Source organism: Heteronotia binoei, chromosome 18 (genome assembly GCF_032191835.1).
Source record: "Heteronotia binoei isolate CCM8104 ecotype False Entrance Well chromosome 18, APGP_CSIRO_Hbin_v1, whole genome shotgun sequence".
In the NCBI taxonomy this organism is placed as follows: Eukaryota; Metazoa; Chordata; class Lepidosauria; order Squamata; family Gekkonidae; genus Heteronotia; species Heteronotia binoei.
The window spans coordinates 48,001,537-48,024,299 of record NC_083240.1 but is presented as its reverse complement, the minus strand read 5'-3'; the positions used below and the strand labels follow the sequence as shown (position 1 = coordinate 48,024,299).

General features: G+C 46.5%; 1 protein-coding gene across 1 annotated transcript in view; it reads left to right on the top strand.

The window, feature by feature from the left end:
- The window catches only part of NOS2 (nitric oxide synthase 2), a 64,869-nt gene that overhangs the window by 21,269 nt on the left and 20,837 nt on the right, over positions 1-22,763 (top strand). The window contains exons 8-17 of the mRNA XM_060259386.1: positions 1,443-1,544; positions 2,082-2,276; positions 9,712-9,794; positions 10,160-10,304; positions 10,962-11,066; positions 11,163-11,212; positions 11,496-11,670; positions 12,227-12,359; positions 20,577-20,655; positions 22,060-22,238. Of these exons, the coding sequence (XP_060115369.1) occupies positions 1,443-1,544; positions 2,082-2,276; positions 9,712-9,794; positions 10,160-10,304; positions 10,962-11,066; positions 11,163-11,212; positions 11,496-11,670; positions 12,227-12,359; positions 20,577-20,655; positions 22,060-22,238 (1,246 nt within the window). The remainder of the gene's footprint in view (positions 1-1,442; positions 1,545-2,081; positions 2,277-9,711; positions 9,795-10,159; positions 10,305-10,961; positions 11,067-11,162; positions 11,213-11,495; positions 11,671-12,226; positions 12,360-20,576; positions 20,656-22,059; positions 22,239-22,763) is intronic.

Sequence of the window (22,763 nt, the reverse complement as noted above, 5' to 3'; positions counted from 1 at the left end):
CAGAAGGGCGCTGCCTGTTTGTCTCACTGCCAGGTGTCTCCTGGGCAGAAGCCATGCGGGCCCTCCGTCTACAAGACCTGAGCCAGGCTGTTAACAACAGGACTTTTGGGAGGCCATTGATTCACAGAAGTCACTTGGCAGTACTTCACACGTGGTCACAAGTTAAATCCAAGTTGTGCTGAGGCTTCCCCAACCCAGCTCGTGTTGAATATATCATCTAATCAGACTGCCAGTCAGCATTATAAGCAACTCCTTTCCTTGATCAAAGGCTGTTGCAAAGATGAGGCTCTAGCAGAGGGATGGCCCAACTGCGGCTCTTTCACACATCTTGTGTGACTCTCCAAGCCCCCACCGCCATGTGGGCCAGCTTGAAGAAGGCCTTTCTCTCTTTAAATCACTTCTTCAAGCCAAGCCAGCCAGAGGCTTGGAGAATGCATTTGAAGTTAAAGTTGCTTTCTTTTTACCTCCTACAATTTCCCCATCTATTTGTTTTCCTTCCTCCCTCCTTCAAACATCTGACATTCATGTCTTGTGGCTCTCGAACATCTGACACTTATTCTGTGTGGCTCTTACACTAAGCAAGTTTGGCCACCTCTGCTTTAGCAGTTGCTGTCCCTGCTTCAATAAGCAGCCAGATTTCCCTCCTGCTTCAACTCCATTCATTTTAAAGCCTTATATCATTTGGGACAAACATATCTGAAGGACCAGCTACACCTTTATGAACATGCCCCTGACCTCTACGATCCTCTTCTTGGCCCTGCTTTGGGTGCCCCGCCTCTTCTGAGGCTAGGCGGGATGGCAGCCCAAGGGAGGGCCTTTTCTGGAGTGGCACCAAAACTCTGGAACTCTCTCTCTCTGCAGGGAGACTCATCTCTCCTCATTTCCCACTAGCAGGTGAAGGCTCCTTTGTTTGTTTGTCGTTCCCTCAGTGATCCCGCCTGCCAAAGGTTTCATTTGTGTTTTTAGGTTTTTGTAAGTGAATTTTAGCTCTGTTTTAAATTGTTTTAACACCATGTCTTTGTTGGTTTCAGTGGATTTTAAGATGTGATTTGGTTATGTATGTTTTTAATCTGTTAACTGCCTTGTGGTCCTGATGAGAACTAATAAGCAAACAAGCAAAGCCCTTCTCATGGACCAACGGTTGCTTGTAGAAGATGCTTAGAGCCACGGGAAAATTGAGCATGTGTCATTGTTTGGGGCTGTTGGATCCTGCCCCCAGTCAGAAGCACAGACTGTGCCCAAGTCTTCTGAAGCATCAGTGTTCAGGAGTCAGGAAAAAGGGGCTCCTTTCATAATTGACCCTTCCACCTTGGAAGCTGGGATGTTATGGAATGTGCTGTAACATCACAGATTTTCAGGGATGGTGTGGGGGGGAGGGCTTAGAGTCTGGTGTGTTGTCATTGGCCCTCGAGAAACAGAATCTTGCCTGTTGTGCTTTGTAGGAAGTGGGGCTGAGGATGGGCCTCGACACCCACAAGCTCTCCTCCCTCTGGAAAGACAGAGCTGTGATAGAGGTGAATGTGGCTGTCCTGCACAGCTTCCAGGTAAGTGAAAGCTCAGTTGTGGGGCCAGTGCTCAGTGGCAGAGCATATGCTTTGCATATGGAAAGTCCCAGGTTCGGCCCCTAACCCCACAAATGAAAAGATCTCAGATAGCAGGCTGCAACTATTCCTCTGGGACCTGGGAAGCTTAGCCTAGAACAGTATTTGGCAGGTACCTTCTTCAAAGAGTCTCTCTCTCTCACACACACACACACATCTTTCTGGAAAAGGAATCTTACATGCAGGATGAGATGCCTTTTCCAATATGACACCTTCTTGGGAAAGGATTTCCTCCTCTCATGTGCAGCGGGGGGCCAGATGCCTCTTCTGGGACTGTACCAGCTGTATGGGGTTTTTTTAGAAGGGCGTGCATCATTAAGGATTGGTGCAGGTTTAAGAAACCTATTAATCAGTTTAAAGTTTAGCCAGTACATTCAAATGTAGGTGTGGTCAGGAGAAACCTGAAAAATTGCCCTTCCTGTAACACCTTGAGTAGATTCACATCAGTTTAGCCTTCGCACCTTCTGTGACTTATTCCAGAAACAAAAAGTTACCATCATGGACCACCATTCCGCTGCTGAATCCTTCATGACGTACATGCAGAACGAGTATCAGACACGAGGAGGGTGTCCGGCTGACTGGGTTTGGCTTGTCCCTCCCATCTCGGGCAGTGTCACACCTGTCTTCCACCAGGAGATGCTGAACTATGTCCTCTCCCCCTTCTATTACTATCAGGTGAGCAAAAAGTAGCCAAGTTTTGAGGGGAAATTCCTTCTTGGGAGAGATCAAATCAGGCTAACGTCTTCAGGACCTACCTAGGGGCAAAACTGCTTGTTTCATACTAGATATGTGAAAGTTCATAGAATCATAGAGTTGGAAGGGACCTCCAGGGTCAACTAGTCCAACCCCCTGCACAATACAGGAAACTCAAACACCTCCCCCTAAATTCACAGGATCTTCATTGCTGTCAGATGGCCATCTAGCCTCTGTTTAAAAACCTCCAAGGAAGGAGAGCCCACCACCTCCCGAGGAAGCCTATTCCACTGAGGAACCGCTCTAATGGTCAGGAAGTTCTTCCTAATGTTGAGCTGGAAACTCTTCTGATTTGATTTCAACTCATTGGTTCTGGTCCTACCTTCCGGGGCCACAGAAAACAATTCCACACCATCCTCTATATGACAGCCCTTCGTGTACTTGAAGATGGTGATCCTATCACCTCTCCGCCGCCTCCTCTCCAGGCTAAACATCCCCAGCTCCTTCAACCTTTCTGTCACGGCTGGGGCTGGGTCAGGCAAAGTCCAGAGGCAGTCCGAGGTCTGTAGCCAGCAAGCAAGAGTGTCCGAGGTGCCAAATCCAAATCGCTGTGCAAGTATCGCAGGTCCGAGGTCCAGAAGCCGAGGTCAGGGAGTCCAGAAGTCAAAAGCCAAAGTCAGGGAGTCAGGAACCAAAGTCAAGCCGGAGTGGATGCTAGAACGTCAGGGAGATGACTAGTTGCTTCCACAAAGCCTCCTCCCAAAGCCCACAGCTATATAGCCCTCTGCTGGCTGTTGCCCATTTGGGCTAATTGCTGGCTCTGGGAGGCAGCCAGGATCCTGTTACAACTCAAGCATCCTTGCTCTTAGGAGGGCCAGAATCCTCTCAAAACTCAGGACTCAGGGAGCGTCTTGCTTGTGAGCGTGCCGCCCTCCTCCGATCCCTGAGGTCCTGACGGAGGCGGTCACGCACACGAGCCACCCGAGAGGGCGAGGCAGGGGGGCTGGGATCTTCTTCAGCAGGAGGCAGGGGTACTGGTGCAGGTGGCAGGGGTACAGTTTCCTTGGCAGACTCGTCTTCCTCTGCAGGGTCCCCAGCACCCATGACACTATCCCCCCCCCAGGGCCCCCCTCCATCAAGGGACCTGGGAGGTCGGGGTGGTCGTTGTGGAACTGTTGCACCAAGTCCGGGGCATGAAGATTGTCCACAGGCTCCCAAGACCGGTCTTCTGGGCCGTATCCCTCCCAGTCCACAAGGTACTGGAGGCCTCCGCGATGGTACCTGGAGTCCAGGATCTGGCGCACCTCGTATTCTTCCTCGTCATCCACCAACACCGGTGGTGGCGGCGGTGGGCAAGGAGGCCGAGCTGGGTCAGGGGGTGCAGCTGGAACAAGGAGGGAGCGATGGAACACAGGGTGAATGCGGAGGTGAGGTGGCAACTGGAGCCTGAAAGCAACGGGGTTTATTTGATCCATGACGGGGTAGGGTCCGATGAACCGCGCATCCAGCTTGTGAGACCGACCAGGCCGGCGCAGGTAGCGAGTCGAGAGCCACACCTGATCCCCCAGCTGGACTGGGGGGCCTTCCTGCCTCTTCCGGTCCGCAGCCAGTTTATAGGCTTCCTTGGCCCGCTGTAGCTGCTCTCGGAGCAAGTCTTGGCTGGCGCGGAGTTCTTGCAGGTAAGCCTCGACGGCGGGGACATTCGTGGGTGGCAGGATCGCCGGGAAGAACCGAGGGTGGTAGCCGTAGGTTGCAGCAAACGGGGTCATTTGGGTAGACGAGTGGACCGCGTTGTTGTATGCAAACTCCGCTAGAGGCAACAGAGTGGTCCAGTCGTCCTGCTGGTAGCAGGTGTAGCAGCGGAGATATTGCTCTAGCGTGGCATTGGTGCGCTCTGTCTGACCATCTGTCTGCGGGTGGTAGGCTGAGGACAGGTGCACTCGAGTACCCAGGCTGGAATGGAGGGCTTGCCAGAACCGAGAGGAGAACTGGGGCCCCCGGTCTGAGATCAGGTGGACTGGGAGTCCGTGCAGACGAAAGATGTGTTGCAGGTAGAGCTGAGCTGTCTCCTGAGCTGTGGGAAGTTTCGGGCACGGAATGAAGTGGGCCATCTTGGTAAATAGGTCGACGACCACCAAGATGCAAGTCTGACCTTTGGATCGTGGGAGTTCCGTGATGAAGTCCATCGAGATGGTATCCCAGGGTCCTGAGGGTGCGGGCAAGGGCTGTAACAACCCCGAGGGTTTGGCCAGGACGTCTTTGGCCCGCCGACAGACGTCACAGGAGCTGACATAACGGGCGACATCGGAGCGAACTCGTGGCCACCAGAATTCTCGCGTCAGCAAGTGGGTGGTCTTATGCTGTCCGAAGTGTCCGGCAGGCAACGAGTCGTGGGTCAGGCGTAGCACTTCTGCCCGTAAGGGCCCGGGCGGCACATAGAGGCGTTCGCGGTGTAGCAAGAGACCGCCTCGAGTCGTGAACTCGCCTGCCGAGTCATCTTGGAGGGCCTGGAGGTGTTGCTGGACCCAGGGATCGTTGGCCTGGCTAGCACGAATGTCCTCCACGAGTGTGGGTGAAGTGGAGGTGCCTGCAAACACTGAGGGCGGCAGGATGGGAGCAGCGGGCACGGCCTCAGTTGAAGCAGGGGCGTATTCCGGTTTCCGGGAGAGTGCATCTGCTTTCCGGTTCTGGGTATGGGGGATGTAGGAGATCTGGAAGTCAAAGCGAGAGAAGAATAGGGACCACCGGATCTGGCGCTGGTTGAGACGGCGGGTGGTCTGGAGGTGCTCTAAGTTCCAGTGGTCGGTGAGCACTTGAACAGGGTGGTGAGCCCCTTCGAGGTAATGCCTCCAAACCTCAAAAGCCGCCTTGATCGCGAGCAACTCTCTCTCCCAGATGGTGTAGTTCTTCTCCGCAGCGGTGAGTTGGCGCGAGTAATAGGCGCAGGGCTGGAGTGGCTGAGACGGCTCCTCGCGCTGGGACAGCACTGCTCCCAGGGCCACGTTGGAGGCATCAGCTTCCACCGTAAAGGGAAGCTGGGGGTCAGGGTATCTCAGGAGTGGCCCGGTGGCAAAACGGGTCTTCCGAGTGGAGAAGGCATTATCGGCCTCTGGGGACCAGTGGAAAGGTTCTTTGGGGCGGAGTAGTTGAGTCAGGGGCGTGGTCAGAGATGCATAGGCCGGGATGAATTGCCGATAGTAATTGGCGAAACCAAGGAACCGCTGCAGGTCTTTGCGATTCTGAGGGGCCTGCCAGGTCAGGACCGCGTCCACTTTTTTCGGGTCCATGAGGATTCCCTGTGGTGACACAATGTGACCAAGGAACTCGACGGAGCGCAGGTCAAAGTCGCACTTCTCCAGCTTGGCGTAGAGGCCATGGGCTCGTAGGCGCTGCAAGACCTGGCGGACGTGCTCGGCGTGCTGGGCAGGATTGCGGGAGTAGATTAGGATGTCATCCAGGTATATGATCGCGAAGCGGTCGAGCAGGTCCCGGAATACATCATTCATGAACCTCTGGAAGACAGCGGGGGCGTTGGTCAATCCGAAGGGCATCACCAGGTGCTCGTACTGCCCGTATCGGGTCCCAAACGCGGTCTTCCATTCGTCTCCGGGCCGTATGCGCACCAAATTGTACGCTCCGCGGAGGTCCAGCTTGGTGTAGATTTGGGCCCCCTTTAAACGATCTAAGAGTTCAGGGATCAGTGGTAGAGGGTACCGGTCGCGGATGGTGATCTTGTTCAGGGCCCGGTAGTCATTGCACAGCCGGAGCTCCCCACTTTTCTTCTTCACGAAGAGGACTGGAGCAGACAGGGGAGAAGTTGAGGGTCGGATGAATCCGCGTTTCAGGTTCTTGTCCAGGTAGTCTCGCAAAGCTGCCAACTCAGGCTCCGACATTGGGTACAGACGCCCCACCGGGAGTGGTGCCCCAGGTACCAAATCAATGGCACAGTCATAGGGTCGGTGAGGGGGAAGCTGATCTGCTCCTGTCTCCTCAAAGACATCAGCGAAATCCGCATACTTCTGAGGGAGCTGAGGACCACCACTCGGGATGCCGGCTGCTAGAGTGGTGGGAGGAGTCAGATGGGGGCATGGGTCTCGGAAGCGTAGTTCCTGCTGGGCCCAGTCCACAATGGGGTTGTGCAGCTTCAGCCAGGAAAGGCCTAGAATCAGCGGGAAGCGAGGCATGCGGGCGACATCAAACTGCAGCTGTTCTTGGTGCTGCTGGACGTGGAAGATGATGGGACAGGTCTCCTGGGTGACGGGGCCAGAACGGAGGAGGCGCCCGTCAATAGCCTCCACCAGCGTTGGAGTCTCTTTTGGCTGCACTGGAATCTGGTGCTGCTTTACAAAGGCGGCATCTACGAAACAGTGGGCCGCTCCCGAGTCCAGCATGGCATACACGAACAGCCAGCGTCCATCGGGCAGACGGAGTTTGACTGGTAGCAGGAACGGGCCCGGGGTATCAGCCTGTTGTTCGGAGGACCCAGCTAGTCGCCCCAGGCTGGAGGGTCCACTTACGCCTGGGGCTGGCCTTTTGGCGGCGGTGGCAATGTAGGTCCGGGTATCCGATGTTTAGCAGGGCAGCCAGAGGCATAGTGGCCTGCCGTGCCGCAGTAGAGGCACAGGTTCTGCGTGCGGCGTCTGGCCTTTTCTTCTGGAGTCAGGCGGGGTCGAGCAGCTCCAAGCTGCATAGGCTCACCCTCGTCTCTGGTACTAGCTGGGGATGGGAGAGGAGCCAAGTGGCATGGCGCAGGGAGCTGGCGCCCTCGGGTCTTGGCTTGGCGGCGACTTTCCAGGCGGCCATCGATGCGGAGGCAGAGGGTGATGAGTTCCTGGAGCGTGGGGGGCCGCTCCACCCTGGCCAGTTCGTCCAGGACTTCCTCTGCCAACCCCTCGGTAAATTGGTCCATCTGAGCAACCTCATTCCACGCCAAGTCTTGGGCCAGGAGCTTGAATTCGGTGGCATACTGAGCCACCGAGGACTGGCCTTGTTTCAGGGCCCTGATTTTCTGGTTGGCTGTGGCTGCTTGGACTGGGTTGGAGAAGGCAGCAGACAGGTGGGCCTCAAACCCCTGGTAATCAGTCAGTAGGGGAGAGGACCCAACCAGTAGGGGTGTGGCCCACTTGGCCGCCTGCCCCTTTAACAGACTAATGATAAAAAACACCTTCGTCTTGTCATTGGGGAAGTCCCGTGCTCTTAGTTCAAGGTACAGCTGACACTGTGCCAGGAAAGCAGGAAATTCTTCCACGGCACCCCCAAATCTGTCAGGTTGGGGAACTGGGCACTTGGCTGGAGCACTGGCCGCAGGTTGTTGCTGCAAGTGCACTACTGCCTGTGTTAGCTGCTGTACCTGGGCTTGGAGCGCAGCCAGTAGTTCGGTGGTTTCACTTGCTTCAGCCTCCATCCTGTGGAGCGGGTGTTTGTCGGGTGGAAGCAATCTGTCACGGCTGGGGCCGGGTCAGGCAAAGTCCAGAGGCAGTCCGAGGTCTGTAGCCAGCAAGCAAGAGTGTCCGAGGTGCCAAATCCAAATCGCTGTGCAAGTATCGCAGGTCCGAGGTCCAGAAGCCGAGGTCAGGGAGTCCAGAAGTCAAAAGCCAAAGTCAGGGAGTCAGGAACCAAAGTCAAGCCGGAGTGGATGCTAGAACGTCAGGGAGATGACTAGTTGCTTCCACAAAGCCTCCTCCCAAAGCCCACAGCTATATAGCCCTCTGCTGGCTGTTGCCCATTTGGGCTAATTGCTGGCTCTGGGAGGCAGCCAGGATCCTGTTACAACTCAAGCATCCTTGCTCTTAGGAGGGCCAGAATCCTCTCAAAACTCAGGACTCAGGGAGCGTCTTGCTTGTGAGCGTGCCGCCCTCCTCCGATCCCTGAGGTCCTGACGGAGGCGGTCACGCACACGAGCCACCCGAGAGGGCGAGGCAGGGGGGCTGGGATCTTCTTCAGCAGGAGGCAGGGGTACTGGTGCAGGTGGCAGGGGTACAGTTTCCTTGGCAGACTCGTCTTCCTCTGCAGGGTCCCCAGCATCCATGACACTTTCTTCATAGGACTTGGTCTCTAGACTCCTTGCCATCTTCATTACCCTCCTCTGGACCCGTTCCAGCTTGTCTATATCTTTCTTAAAATGTGCCCAAAACTGAACACCATACTCCAGGTGAGGTCTTACCAGAGCAGAGTGAAGTGACACTATCACATCACGTGATCTGGATACTATACTTAAGTTGATACAGCCCAAAATTGCATTTGCCTTTTTAGCCACCGCATCATACCGTTGACTCATGTTCAGCGTATGATCCACTAAGACCCCTAGATCCTTTTTGCACATACTACTGCTAAAACAAGTCTCCCCCATCCTATAACCATGCATTGGATTTTTCCTACCTAAATGCAGAACTTTACATTTATCCATGTTAAAATTCATTTTATTGGTTTTAGCCCAGTTTTCCAGCCTGCCAGGGTCATCCTGTATCCTGTTTCTGTCTTCTACTGTATTTGCAACCTCTCCCAACAGCATCGACAAATGATACCCAAAGGTCCAAAACAACCAAATGGGACCCCCACCCGCCCCGTAGCTGTTTTTGCTGGTTACATTGGTGCAGGTGGTAAGCCTGAAGACCCTCCCACCCCCTCCACTGAGCAGCGGAGTCTTTGGAAAAGTGTGTCCCTCTTAGAATCATAGAGTTGGAAGAGACCTCCAGGGTCATCTAGTCCAACCCCCTGCACAATGCAGGAAATTCACAAATACCTCTCCCTAAATTCACAGGATCTGCATTTCTGTCAGATGGCCATCTAAACTTTGTTTAAAAACCTCCAAGGAAGGAGAGCCCACCACTTCCTGAGGAAGCCTGTTCCACTGAGGAACTGCTCTGTCAGGAAGTTCTTCCTAATGTTTAGGGGGAAACATTTTAATTTCAACCCATTGGTTCTGGTCCAACCTTCTGGGACCACAGAAAACAATTCTGCACCGTCCTCTATATGACAGCCCTTCAGTCATCTCCTCTCCAGGCTAAACATCCCCAGCTCCTTCACCTTTCCTCATAGGATTTGGTCTCCAGATCCCTCACCATCTTCGTTGCCCTCCTCTGGACACATTCCAGCTTCGTTGTATCCTTCTAAAATTGTGGTGCCCAAAACCTCTAGGTGAGGTCTAACCAGAGCAGAGTAAAGCGATACCATCACTCCACATGATCTGGACACTAGACTTCTGTTGATACAGCCCAATATTGCATTGGCCTTTTTGCCACCACATCACTTAACAAGAACAACCAGCACCACCCCCATGCTGTAGCAGGCAGGACTCCAGGTAGGCTAAGGGAGGTCTGGGGGAGGGGGAGGAGGCAGCCAAGAGAAGCCACAGCATTTCGTTCCATGGCAAATCAGAAAGCGAAGGGAGAAGGTCTGACTCCCTCTCTCTTCCAAGGTGGAGGCCTGGAAAACACACAGCTGGAAAGATGAGGCACGGAAGCCGAGGAAAAAAGAGATCAAGTTTTGCATCTGGGCAAAGTAAGTTTCTGGGATGGCATACCCATTTTTCTACAAGAAAACTTTGTGTGAAACAATGGTGAGATCAGGGGGTGTGGCCTCACATGCAAATGAGTTCCTGCTGGGCTTTTTCTACAAAAAAAGGCCTGGAAATAAGAGAGTTATTTTTGTGCACAATTTATATGAGCCCCATCCTTCAGGTAGAAACTGGATGCTACAGCTTATGCTGGGGTCCCTTCCTTAAGTTCCCAATTGATTGGCCTGGAATCTTTTCTGCATAAGGATCAGAAGAAAACTAACTTCCTTCTGACTTTTTTTAAAAAAAGAAGTCAAGATAGAATTTCCCCTCTGCTAAATGACCAAGGCTTCCTGCCTCTTTCCCCCAGGGCTGTGTTTTTTGCTTCCTCGCTGATGTGGAGAGCCACAGTGGCCAGGATGCAAGTGACCATCCTCTACGCCACGGAGACCGGGAGATCTGAGAGGCTGGCCCACCACCTGGGTGCTCTCTTCAGCTGTGCCTTCAGGCCCCAGGTAACAGGAGGACTCCTCTTGGGAGACAGGAAGGAAAGAAAACACAAAGATATCCAGGCAGCCTTTCTACAATCCCCGGATGCCTTTTGTAAGGTGTGAGGGGGGTAGAATCCTGGCTGCTGGCCCCATCCTCAGCCCTGAGGCTTTCATCAGACAGCCTATGCAAAAAATACATCCATGTGCATTGAATATACATAGCTTCCTCAGGAGTTGGACAACTGGTTCGTCTAGCCTGGCATTCTCCTCTGACAGGCCACAGCAGCTCCAAACTCTTGAGCACAGAAACATTTTTCACCATCTGGGAATTGTAGACCCAGAGAAGCCAGAGATTGAACCTGGAAGCATCTGCATGCCACACATGCTCTACCACTGAGCCACAGCCTCTCTTTTCTGTGGGATGTTCCTCTGTTAAGGCCTTATGTGACCACTCTAAGCTGCCTTGCGCAGAGCCAGTCCATCTGGCTCCGTCTTCCCTCCTCTGCCTTGCAGTGGCTCTCCAGGGTCTCCGGGGACATCTGCGGTCTGGAATTGGGAATGCCAAGGAAGGACTGGATCTGGGCTTTCAGCCTCTGTGCTCCAGCCCCTTCCCAACACTACATGCTGTTCTGAAGTTCTGAGGAACGTGGGGGTCTAGATGAAGCCTGTTTGTTCTTCTAGGTCATCTGCATGGATAGTTACAATCTCAGTGACCTGGAGAAAGAAACTCTGCTTCTGGTTGTGACCAGCACTTTTGGAAATGGCGATTCACCAAGCAACGGAAAAGTAATTTTTCCAATACATTCTGCATTCATTTTGCTTCCTGTTATCAATGGGGACTGCCAGTTCAACTGAAACAATTCTCTTTGTTTCTGTTTGCAGAAACTGAAGAATGCTCTGTTGACTATGAAACAGCTGAGTAACAAATTCAGGTAACTTTGGGGGTCCTGCATTTATCACGGGATGATTAGGGGGGGTTACTCCAAAAATGGGTTTTGGCTTTTTCTTTTCTTTTTCTTGGCTTTAAATCTATAAACTTTAAAACCACAAGCTTATGACCCTACCTAGAGTACAAGCTTATTATCAGTTTCATACTACTTTAAATGTCATGGCTCCTTATCAAGGACTTCTGGGAATTATTGAGCTCTTGTTGTGTTATCACCTTCTTTTGATTCATCAACAAATATCATTAATGCACATTTCTTCTTGGAACAGATATGCTGTATTTGGCTTGGGGTCAAGCATGTATCCAGAGTTTTGTGCCTTTGCCCATGCTGTTGACCAAAAGCTTGCACAGCTGGGGGCCTCTCCAGTCACCCTGACAGGAGAAGGGGATGAACTTAATGGACAGGAGGAAACTTTTCGTGTCTGGGCAGTGAATACATTCAAGGTAACTACAATAACCATGATGCAGTGTCTACTGCCAGTTCATGCAGACATGAGACTGGAAGGAACCAACAAGCCATGAGGACAAATGATTTGAGGGGTGGAGTCCTGGGACACTGTGTGTACTCCCCAAAAGATCTGTGTAACTTTGCCCCCACTGATTGGCAGATGGTGTGAAGGACTTGTTACAAATTTTAAAAATCTGCCTTTTTGTTCTTATAACATTAAAAAAACTGACATTAAGTGTTGTAAAAGAAACAAATGAACAGGTAATGAATAATGAAAGTGGAAGAAACAAAGTGATCATGATGACAGCTTATTTAAAAAAAAAATAAACTAAAAGCAACATATTTGCACGTCTTGTGACTGGTTTGTGACTGGCTTCATCTGGGCTAGGACTAGAAGTGTTTAATTGTTTCTGAATTACTCTGGACATCACCTGCCCCAGCAGCAATCTGGGGTTAACTGTTAGTAAATTGTATAGAATATTTTTAGTAAAAACAACTTATTAATATGCATTATTATTTGCATTTTCATCACCCCTTCTGGTGTCTGGAAAGAGTGCCTGTGAAATTTTCAACATCCGTGGAAAACACAGCATCCAGTTACCCAAAGAGTTCAGTTGCAATGAAACCTGGGATCCCAAAAATTTCAGGATTGTCTATGACTCTCAGCCCCTGGACTTGGGGAAAGGTATGTTCTCCTGCACACATGCTCAAATGCACCTTCTTTCCCAGGGCTTGTTGTGGTTTCAATAAATGGGGACTTCTCTTGAGGGTGTGGACACAAAACAGCCCTCCAGTGTGCCTGTGACAACTGATTGATTTTGATCTATTCAATTTATAACCCACCCTCCCTTGTGTCCAGGCTCAGAGCAAGTGACGTCATTAATAAAACATATGAACTATCTAATCTTTATGAACTATCTATATTTCCCGTATGTATTGTATTCTAAATACAATACATATGGGAAATATAATCAAATACATAAAATACAATGCAACAGTCAAGAAGAGAAGGAAGCCAATCAGAGGTGGAAGCCCATCGCTGCCCTCAGCCATATGCCTGGTGGAAAAACTGTTTTGCAGGGCCTGTGGAATTGCACTAAATCCCACCAAGCCTGGATTTTACCTGGAAGAGTGTTCCACCAGGTTGGAGCCAGGGCCGAAAACTTTGGCTCTGGTTGAGGACAGCCAAAAACACTCTTTGGGCCATGGATCACCTCAGATTTTGTTCACTTGAGTGTAATGCTCTTTGGGGAGTATATCACGAGAAGTGGTCCCGAAGATTTGCTGGCCCAAGGCTGTTTAGGGCTTTGAAGGTTAACACCAAAACCTTGGATCTGATCCAGTCTGGAGGCAACAGTGGGAGGGCTTCTGGCCCCACTGGTGGACCTCCTCCTGATGGCACCTGGGTTTTTTGTCCACTGTGTGACACAGAGTGTTAGACTGGATGGGCCATTGGCCTGATCCAACATGGCTTCTTTATGTTCTGAAGCCAGTGCAGCTGATAAAACACCAGGTGGATCTGTTCTGTAAAGGGAGTTCCCATAAGAACCCATGCAGCTGCATTTTGGACCAGTTACAATTTCTGGGTCAGTCTCAGCATACAGCATGTGACAGTAGTCCAGCCTGGAGGTGACTGTTGCGTCGATTACTGTGGTTGAGTCAGAGGGAGACAGGAAGGGAACCAGCTGTTTTACCTGACACCGATGGTAAAATGCCAGTTTAGCTACATTTCTGACCTGGGCCTCCATTGAAAGGGAGGTATCTAGAATCAAACCCAGGCTCTTGACAGTCCAGTTGTTAGGGGCACACTATCAACAGCCAGGAGTTGGCATCCCAACCCTCCATCCCCCTCCCCCAGCCCAGCCACCAGAACTCTGTCTTCGATGGATTTCCTTTCAGCCGGCTCTGTTTTAGCCAGTCAACCACAGCCTCCAGTCCCAAGGACTTCCGGGGTTGGAAAATGCCGAGCTGAATTGCTTCTCAGAAGGGAAGCAGGCTGGAACTTCTGTTTGGGGTAGTGGAAGGCAATCTAATGCCTATTGCTTACTTTTCTCAGTCAGAGATCAGTCCAAGATATGCACAGGAAACTTTGAGGAGATTTACCTTGGCTAAAAAGGAGTCCGGGGGGGGGGGGCTCCTTTGAGGGATCTCCGGAGACGAGTTGCATTTTCATCATCTGCAGAAGTTTCCAGAGTCATTTATTTGACATAAGCTCGACAGGATCCTAATCTTCTTTGATACTGCTAAACATCTAAAGCTATACAAGACCGGTGTTGATCTGGATAACTACAGAAAAGGTACAGATTGCTATCTTTCATTCCAGGACTAATTAAAGTTAAACAAAATAAAATCAGAAGGTGGGAAATTGAAATCTAGAAAGCTTGGAAGAAGAAGGGGAGAAGGGGTGAAATTTGAACTTTGTAAATTTAAAGGACAGTGCTAAAAAGTGGAAAGGAATTTATTGTTTTGTCTACTTGTGGTTTTGGAGAAAAAAGCCCCATCGTCATAGACTTGCAGCTCCCACAGCCAACACAGGAAATACATCAGGTATCGTGAGATATCTCTACCGGCAAAAACGGGATTTGGTGGCAAGCAAAGCAGGAAGTATCGGATGGAAAAGGGAAATCATTGAAGCAGCCAGCCTACTCTAGGACTATAATATCATAGAAAAACATCAGCGGCCATTGCTAGGAGGCTAAAAATTAAATAAATTTTTTAAAGTGTTCGGGACATTAAAAATTGGCGGAGCCAATAGAGGTGACGATTATAAGGTAAATACTATTGGACATTACTGTTAATAACCATTTTAGAAGCCTCTAGAGGAAAAAGGAAAACATTTTTAAAGTGAGGCAGAAAGCCGCGACCGCCATTTTGGAAAAAATAAAAACTTTAAAAATTAATATCTGAGCCCAGGAGGCTCTGAGGACAGCGAAATTAGGCTTATTGAAAAGAGCAAGTCTCACTCTTTTAAATCTGATAGTTGAAATTTAATTTGGTGAGGTAAAAATTTTCAGTGTTTTTACATGTCAGACCATAAGCAAACCCGTGCAAGGACTGCTTCACTGGAGAAAATGCAAGACCAATTAGATGCAGTAGAAGCCAGGATAATGAAAGGGATGAAGGAGATGATAACTGCTTCCAAGAAAGAAATTAGAAAAGATATTGAAGAGCTAAAAAAAGATATAGAGGATCTCAGAAATGAGACTGTGGTGACATCAAAAAAAGTGCAAGAGGTGGAAGGAAGAGTGAAAGTACATGATTCCACCTTGTTAAAAATACAAGACAAAGTGGCAATTCATGACTGCAAATTGATGGAGACCCAGATACGTCTGAGAGGAGTACCTGAGAATGAAGAAACTGATTTGAAAGAATATATAATAAAAATAATTGCAGAATTTTTGGAGGAAGATCCTGAAGGGACTAGAAACATGTATGACTATATGTATAGAGTGAACTCACTATATGCCAAAAAAAATAATCTACCAAGAGATGTAGTTATAAGATATATGACAAAAGAAATGGTGGGAAAAATCATGAATAAAAACTTTGAAAGACATTGATAGTGGGAGGCAGCAGAGTAAGAATTATGGAGTTGCCAAGTGATAAATGACAGAAGAGCATATAAGAAATTGACAGAAAAATTACGGGACAATGAAATGAGGTATAGATGGATAATACCTGAAGGTTTGAGCTTTGAGCTACAAGGAAAAAGGATTACAATTACAAGCACACAGGAACTGCATGGATTTTATGAAGAACATAAAGAATTTGCACCATGACGAATTACAAATTATTATCTTGGAATGTAAATGGACTAAATTCACCACAAAAAATCATTGGATTAAAAAGCAAAATTGTAATATAGTTTGTTTACATATCAAACAAAAGGATTACAAATTTTTATGGAATAAGCAATTGGGACTAAAATTTCATTCATTGGCTGAACAGAAGAAAAGGGGAGTGATTTTTTATATTAAACAAGAATTGGACCCGAAACTAGTGTTTAAAGATAAAGATGGAAGATTTGTAGTGGTAGAAATAATATCAAATGCAAAAAAACCCGTTGTTACTGGGACTGTATGCACCAAATGGAGCAAAGGATGCTTTTAAAAAAGACATTATACAACGATTTGATGAAGTGACATATGATCAAGTTTTGATAATGGGGGACTTTAATGGAACAATTAAGAACACACTGGATAGGTCTGGGGGGGGAAATAATGAAGGAAAATTGCCAAAGTCTTTTTTTGAATTGGTCATACAAGAAAATTTGGAGGATATATGGAGGAAATTTAATCCTGAAGTGCAGGACTATACCTTTGTTTCAGCAAGACATAAAACTTTTTCCAGAATTGACATGTTGTGGGGTACTAAAGATTTGGGCCTTATAACAAAGAAAATAGAGATTTTACCTAAAATAGGGGCTGATCATAACCCAGTAATGTGGATTACAAAATTGTCTAAAAAGTCGAGAAGATGGAGATTGAATGAAGATTTACTACAGAATAAAGAAATAGTGACATCTCTAGAAAATGAAACTAAAGCTTTCTTCCAAATAAACGATAAAGATATAGAATTTTGGATGGTGTGGGATACTTATAAAGCAGTAATGAGAGGAATATTGATTACATTGAATAATAAAAGCAAGAGGGCAAAAGAAAAACAGATGCTGGACATTCAAAATGAAATGAAGAAAAAAGAAGGGGAACTGAGAAAAAGGCCAGGGAAAAAGAAAATTATGAGGGAGATTACAATATTACAAACACAAATGAGACATTTGTTAAATAAAGAACTGAAATGGAATCTGAAAAGATTGCAGCAGAAATCTTCCGACGAAGCAAATAAACCTGGAAAATATATGGCCTGGCAACTGAAGAAAAAGAGAGAAAGTAAAATTATTAATAAAATTGTGATGGATGGAAGAGAGGTGGTAGATCAAGAAGGAATAAAAAGAGAATTCTTTAAGTATTATGCCAAATTATTTAAGGGTGTTAAAATAAAGAAAGAAAAGATGGAAGAGTATTTACAAAACATTAAAATAGCACCCTTAACAGAAAATATGGGAAAAGTCTTGAATGATCCAATTGAAAAAATAGAAATTGAAGCAGCAATTAATGCAATGAAAAATGGAAAAGCACCTGGGCCAGATGGATATACAGCTAAATTTTTTAAAACCTTCAAAGAGGAGTTAATACCGAAACTTCAGAAATTGATGAACATTATAAGAATAAAAGGGAAAATACCAAATACATGGAAGGAAGCTGTTATTTCGTTGATTCCAAAGGAAGATAGAGATGTCATGAATGTAAAAAATTATAGACCAATCTCACTATTACATAATGACTATAAAATATATACAAGAATCTTGGCAGAACGGCTTAAACAACATTTGATAAATTTTATAAAGGAAGATCAAGCGGGGTTTCTCCCCAAAAGGCAAATAAGAAACAATATTAGAACTGTTGTAAATATTGTAGAATATGATGAAAGACATCCAGAAAAGGAAGTAGCATTATTCTTTGCGGATGCAGAGAAAGCATTTGATAATTTAAATTGGGACTTTATGTTTGCAGTAATGGAGAAAATGGAGTTGGGGAAAACTTTATAAGGATGATAAAAGCAATATATACTGAACAACGTGCAAGGCTATGTATAAATGCAGATCTTACAGAAGACATGATAATTAGCAAAGGTACAAGACAAGGCTGTACGCTTTCCCCACTGTTGTTTATAATGACTCTTGAAATCTTACTGATGCAAATCCAAGAAGATAAAGAAATAGAAGGATTAAAAGTAAAAGGATTTACTTACAAATACAGAGCATTTGCAGATGATATAATGTTTATAAATGAAAATCCCATACAGGTCACACCTTTGTTGTTAGCTAAAATACAAGAATATGGGGAATTGGTGGAACTGTGTATTAATAAAGAAAAATCAAAACTTCTATGTAAAAATATGCAAGTAAGCAAACAAAAGGAACTGCAGAAGATAACGGGATGTGAAGTTACCTCTAAGGTAAAATATTTGGGTGTGGAGATAACAATGAAGACTATTGACTTGTTTAAAAACAATTATGAGAAGCTATGGCGTAAAATGGATGAAGATATGATAAAATGGAATAAACTTAATTTGTCATTGCTTGGCAGAATAGCTGCAATTAAGATGAATATTCTGCCAAGAATAATATATTTGTTTCAAACTATTCCGATTGTGAAAGACAGTAAACAATTTAATAAATGGCAAAGGAAAATTTCAGAGTTTGTATGGGCTGGGAAGAAACCAAGGATCAAAATGAAAATTTTAACAGATGCAAAAGAGAGAGGAGGATTCCAATTACCAGATTTAAAAGTATATCATGAAGCAGTTTGTTTAGTGTGGATAAAAGAATTGGTGATGCTGTTAAACAAAAAACTTTTAGCGTTGGAAGGTCATGGAAATAAATTTGGCTGGCACGCTTAAATGTACTATGGGGAAAAAAGATGGATGGTTTTTTCTCTCACCATTATATAAGAAACAATTTGCTAAATACATGGATGAAATATAAGAAATATGGGGATGAGAGAAAACCATTATGGATAGTGCCAGCTGAAGTGATGAAAATAACAGCTGAGACGGGTGAAGAAAAGTGGTTGTCGTATAATCAAAAATACAAAGTGGCAAAATAGAATTGAAAACTGCTGAAGAGCTGAATGATAAACATGATTGGTTCCAAATGCAACAAATAAAGAGCTTGGTGGAAAATGATATTAAAACTGAAGGAATAAGAAAAGAGCAAACAGAAATGGAAAAAGTTCTGCTTGGAGACAATGAAAAATTAATTTCAAAATTATATATATAACTTTTTAAATGGTCTATGGAAGATGAAGTAGTGAAATCTCAAATGATTTAAGTGGGCAATTAATGTTAATAAAGAAATACAGATGGAAACTTGGGAATATTTGTGGAAAAACTCTATAAACTGTTTTAAAATGATGTTCAGATGGTATATGACTCCTAAAAAGTTGGCAAAGATGAACAATAAGATGCCAGATAGATGTTGGAAATGTAAAAAACATGAAGGTTCTTTCTACCATATGTGGTGGACTTGTGAAAGAGCAAAAAAGTATTGGCAGATAATTCAACAAGAAATTTCTAGGATCTTGGGATACGAATTTAAGAAAGTTGCAGAGACTTTTCTGTTGGGATTACAAATGAAAAAATTTCCAAAAGAAGATAGAACTATAATTTGGTACTTGCTTTCAGCTGCTAGGATATTGTATGCCCAGTTGTGGAGGCAAGAAAAAATACCAGAAAAATGGGATTGGATTGTAAAAGTTATGACATGGAGTGAAATGGACAAATTAACAAGAATTTTAAGAGACTATGACTTAGATGTTTTTAAGATGGAGTGAAAAAAGTTCAGAAGATATGTAGAAAAAGAGTGGAAAATAAAAGGACATTGGACAATTTTTGATAATGATTAAGTCTTAGGAGGAAGAACAATATTAATCTTTGTTTTTAGTAGTTAAGGGTACCTTTGAATATTAGTATTTTAAGTAAATAACATCGGCGGGAGTCAAGTAATGGGGGGAGGGTTAGAAAGTAATATATGGGATAGACAAAAAGAAGTTATTAAGGATGCAAAAAATAGAGATTGTTACCATATGTTACTAAATAAAATTAACCCCCCCCCCCAAAAAAAACTACGGCCTCCAGTCCCTTGGGCAACCTCCTGAGGCAGTGTTTGGCCAGTCACTCATCAACAGATACAGCTGGGTGTCATCAGCATACTGATGGCACCCAAGTTCAACGGTCCATGCCAGCTACGCAAGGGGGTGCATAAGGATGTTGAATAACACTGAGGAGAGAATTGCCCCTTGGGGGACACCACATACCCAAGGGTACCGTGATGAGACCCTTTCCTCCAGTGATGCTCTTTGTCCCTGATCTTGGACGAAAGAGACAAGCCACTGCAAGGCTGTCCCTTGCAGGTCATGATCAACCATGTCAAATGTTGCTGACAAAGTAATATCAGCAGTGCTGACCCACCTGTGAGAGTGACCAGCATCGTTCCCATCCCATGGCCAGGAACCCAGGGCTGAAGTGTTGCCAAGGAAGGGCTGCAATACCTGCTCAACCTGTTGCATTGTAATTTGTAAGAGGAAATATTTGGAAGAGCCTTGATTTCATTGACTGTACTCTTATGAGTTGTCTTGTTGTCTTCCTTTATTGCTGTTCTGGTCTTTGACTGAAATAAATATTGATTGATTGATATTCCTCAAGATATTTCTACAAAGACAACACACCTCTAGCACCTTCTTTTCCCTAAAAAGAAGAGACTGGATTTATACCCCACCCTTCACTCAGTGTCAGAGCAGCTTACAATCTCTTTTCCCTTCCCTTCCCCTCCCCACAACAGACACCCTATGAGGTAGGTGGGGCAGAGAGCTCTGATAGAAACTGCTCTTGGGCAGAACATCTCTAAGAGAACTTGTGACTGACTCAAAGTCACCCCAGCAGCTGCATGTGGAGGAGGAGTGGGGACTCAAACCCGTTTCTCCCAGATTAGAGTCTGCAGTCTTAACCACTCCTCCAAACCGAAATGGTCCCTGCAAAGCTGCCCTGAATAGGAAAGGGGGAATCAGTCTAATCACCTGGCCCCAATCAGATGTATGCCTGGGGTTATGAATACGACAAGTTCATTCCCAGATTCCTGGGGCGTGCATAGGCCCCACCATGAATCAGAGAGTCCTAATTTGTACATGCATTCCTTTGTGTGTATGGGCCACATCCATGCATTTGAGGTGAACAAGGAAGCACTTGTGGGGACTGTAAAGTTGCTGAACTTCCTGCAACTGCAGGGGGTCATGTCTATAATGACTTAAGGTTGAAATAACACATGCATTATTTTTCTTCCTAGCACTCGGTGACATGCATGGGAAAAACGTGATTCTAACAAAGCTCAAATTTCGGCACAATTTGCAAAGTTTACAGTCCAGGTATGCCACTTTCTAGGACCTGTACCTATTAGTCACATGCCTTATACTGGTGGTCCCCAACCCAAGGGCCATGGACCGGTACCAAAGACAGTCCCCTAATATATTTGTGGAGGCCTGGTGAGGCTTTCTGGTCACTTATGAAGGTTGCCAGTCCCTGAGTCCCTCAGGTCGTGAGCAGACAGCTTGGACTGCAGAATTGTAGTTTTTCTTCCACACAAAAACTTAAAAGTTCCAGTTTCCTACATACTGCCTCCTTTCTTGGGATGAAACTTTCCCTCAGAAACTCAAGAAATTTAATAGAAGTATTACCAGAAGTGCTGATGCCTTTTTTTTTGCAACAGTTGTGTATAAACAGCCACAAAAGAAATAAACAAATGATGAGAATGAGTCCCCCCCCCCCCCAAAGGGCTTAGAATAACAAGAAAAGGGAACAAAAAAGGGTATCTGAGTATGCGAGAATTATGTTTGAGCAGCTCTGACAGTTAATGCTCCTGCACTTGGGGAAAGCACTTAATCGTTTAAAAAATATGGATGCATTTGGAGCTTACAGTAGGCCTTGTACAGAGAACCCTGTAAGCTCTTGGAGGATTGGCTACATCAGGGGTGTGTGGCCTAATAGGCAAAGGAGTTCCTGCTACAAAAAGGCCCTGACTATAATAAATATGACATTGTATTTAGGATTTCTGCTTTCAGTTATATGTATAGGGATGAATCCACATGCATGTGTGCAGAAAGCCCCCTGTCACCTCCCCCTCCCCCATCTCCCAGGAACTCCAGTTCTGAGGGCATTTTGTGTTGCTGCAGGAGCAGAGGATTTAGTTGTATGGAATTTAGCTGAGATGAAACCCACAGGAATAATATGTGGGGCCAATCCAAAATGGTGTCTGTGGAATCTGCATGATTCAATAGGCTCCAGTACCTTTGCTTCCTTCCAGCTGTGTTCATTTTTCTCACTCCCATCCCTATTCAGACATCTCTGCATGCTTTTTAAATAAAATGTTTGTTTCTTTAAAGGGGGAGGGGAAATTGACACACTACAAAATGACTTCACATACAGCAGAAGAATAGGTGGGAAATGAAGCAGCATAGATTAGCAGCAAAGTTTTATACCACTTAGAAACTCTTGAGGGCCAGTTATGATGTTCCCAAGTACTCTGTTGGTTCCCATATAATGATCTGCACAGTTCAAAGGCCTCCCTCATTCCAGTGAAAGATCTGATTAAAAAATAGATATGGTTGACCACATTTTCCATAAACAGTCAAGAAGCCTTCAGAAAGTCGGAGGCTGTAATTCTCCCCACCTCTGCTAACTCTTGGGCAAATGCATCCTGCCCCTTGGCCTTCGAAGGATATCCGGCAGCTGCCAGACATTGGGTGGGCCCGGTTTTCTCTTTGTCGCTTCAGCCGGACAACCCTCCTGATTGAACTTTCCTGCAAGAGTAATCAGGAAATCCAGTATCTCCCTGGAGACCATCTTGGGATCTTCCCTAGCAACTGGAAAGCTCTTGTGGATGGAATCATGGCTCGTGTCACAGATGCCCCCCCCTCGGATCAGATCATCAGACTGGAAACACGCGGTGACCGTAAGTCAGGGCAAGACTCTGGGAACGAAGATCTCTGTGGCCAGTATCCCTTTGTAGCATTTGAAGCTGTACCTGGAAGACTCAAAACTGGCCTCCCTAGCAGGGGCGGGTGCAGGTGGCACAGTGACGTCACTCACAGAATGTTTATTTATTAGAACATTTATACCTCACCTTTCTTTGTGGTTCGTGGCTGCTGAAATGATGGAGCACTTTTTATGAACACTTCTGTCCACTGCCCAAAGCACCTAGCCCCCATTTCATTATTTGGGGAGCCTCAAAAGGGGGCAGAAGTCTGTGCAGTGTGGAAAGTGTGAGAGCTTCACGCTTCAACTGGAGAGCCAGTTTGGTGTAGTGGTTAAGTGTGCGGACTCTTATCTGGGAGAACCGGGTTTGATTCCCCACTTCTCTACTCGCAGCTGCTGGAATGGCCTTGGGTCAGCCAGAGCTCTGGCAGAGGTTGTCCTTGAAAGGGCAGCTGCTGTGAGAGCCCTCTCCAGCTCCACCCACCTCACAGGGTGTCTGTTG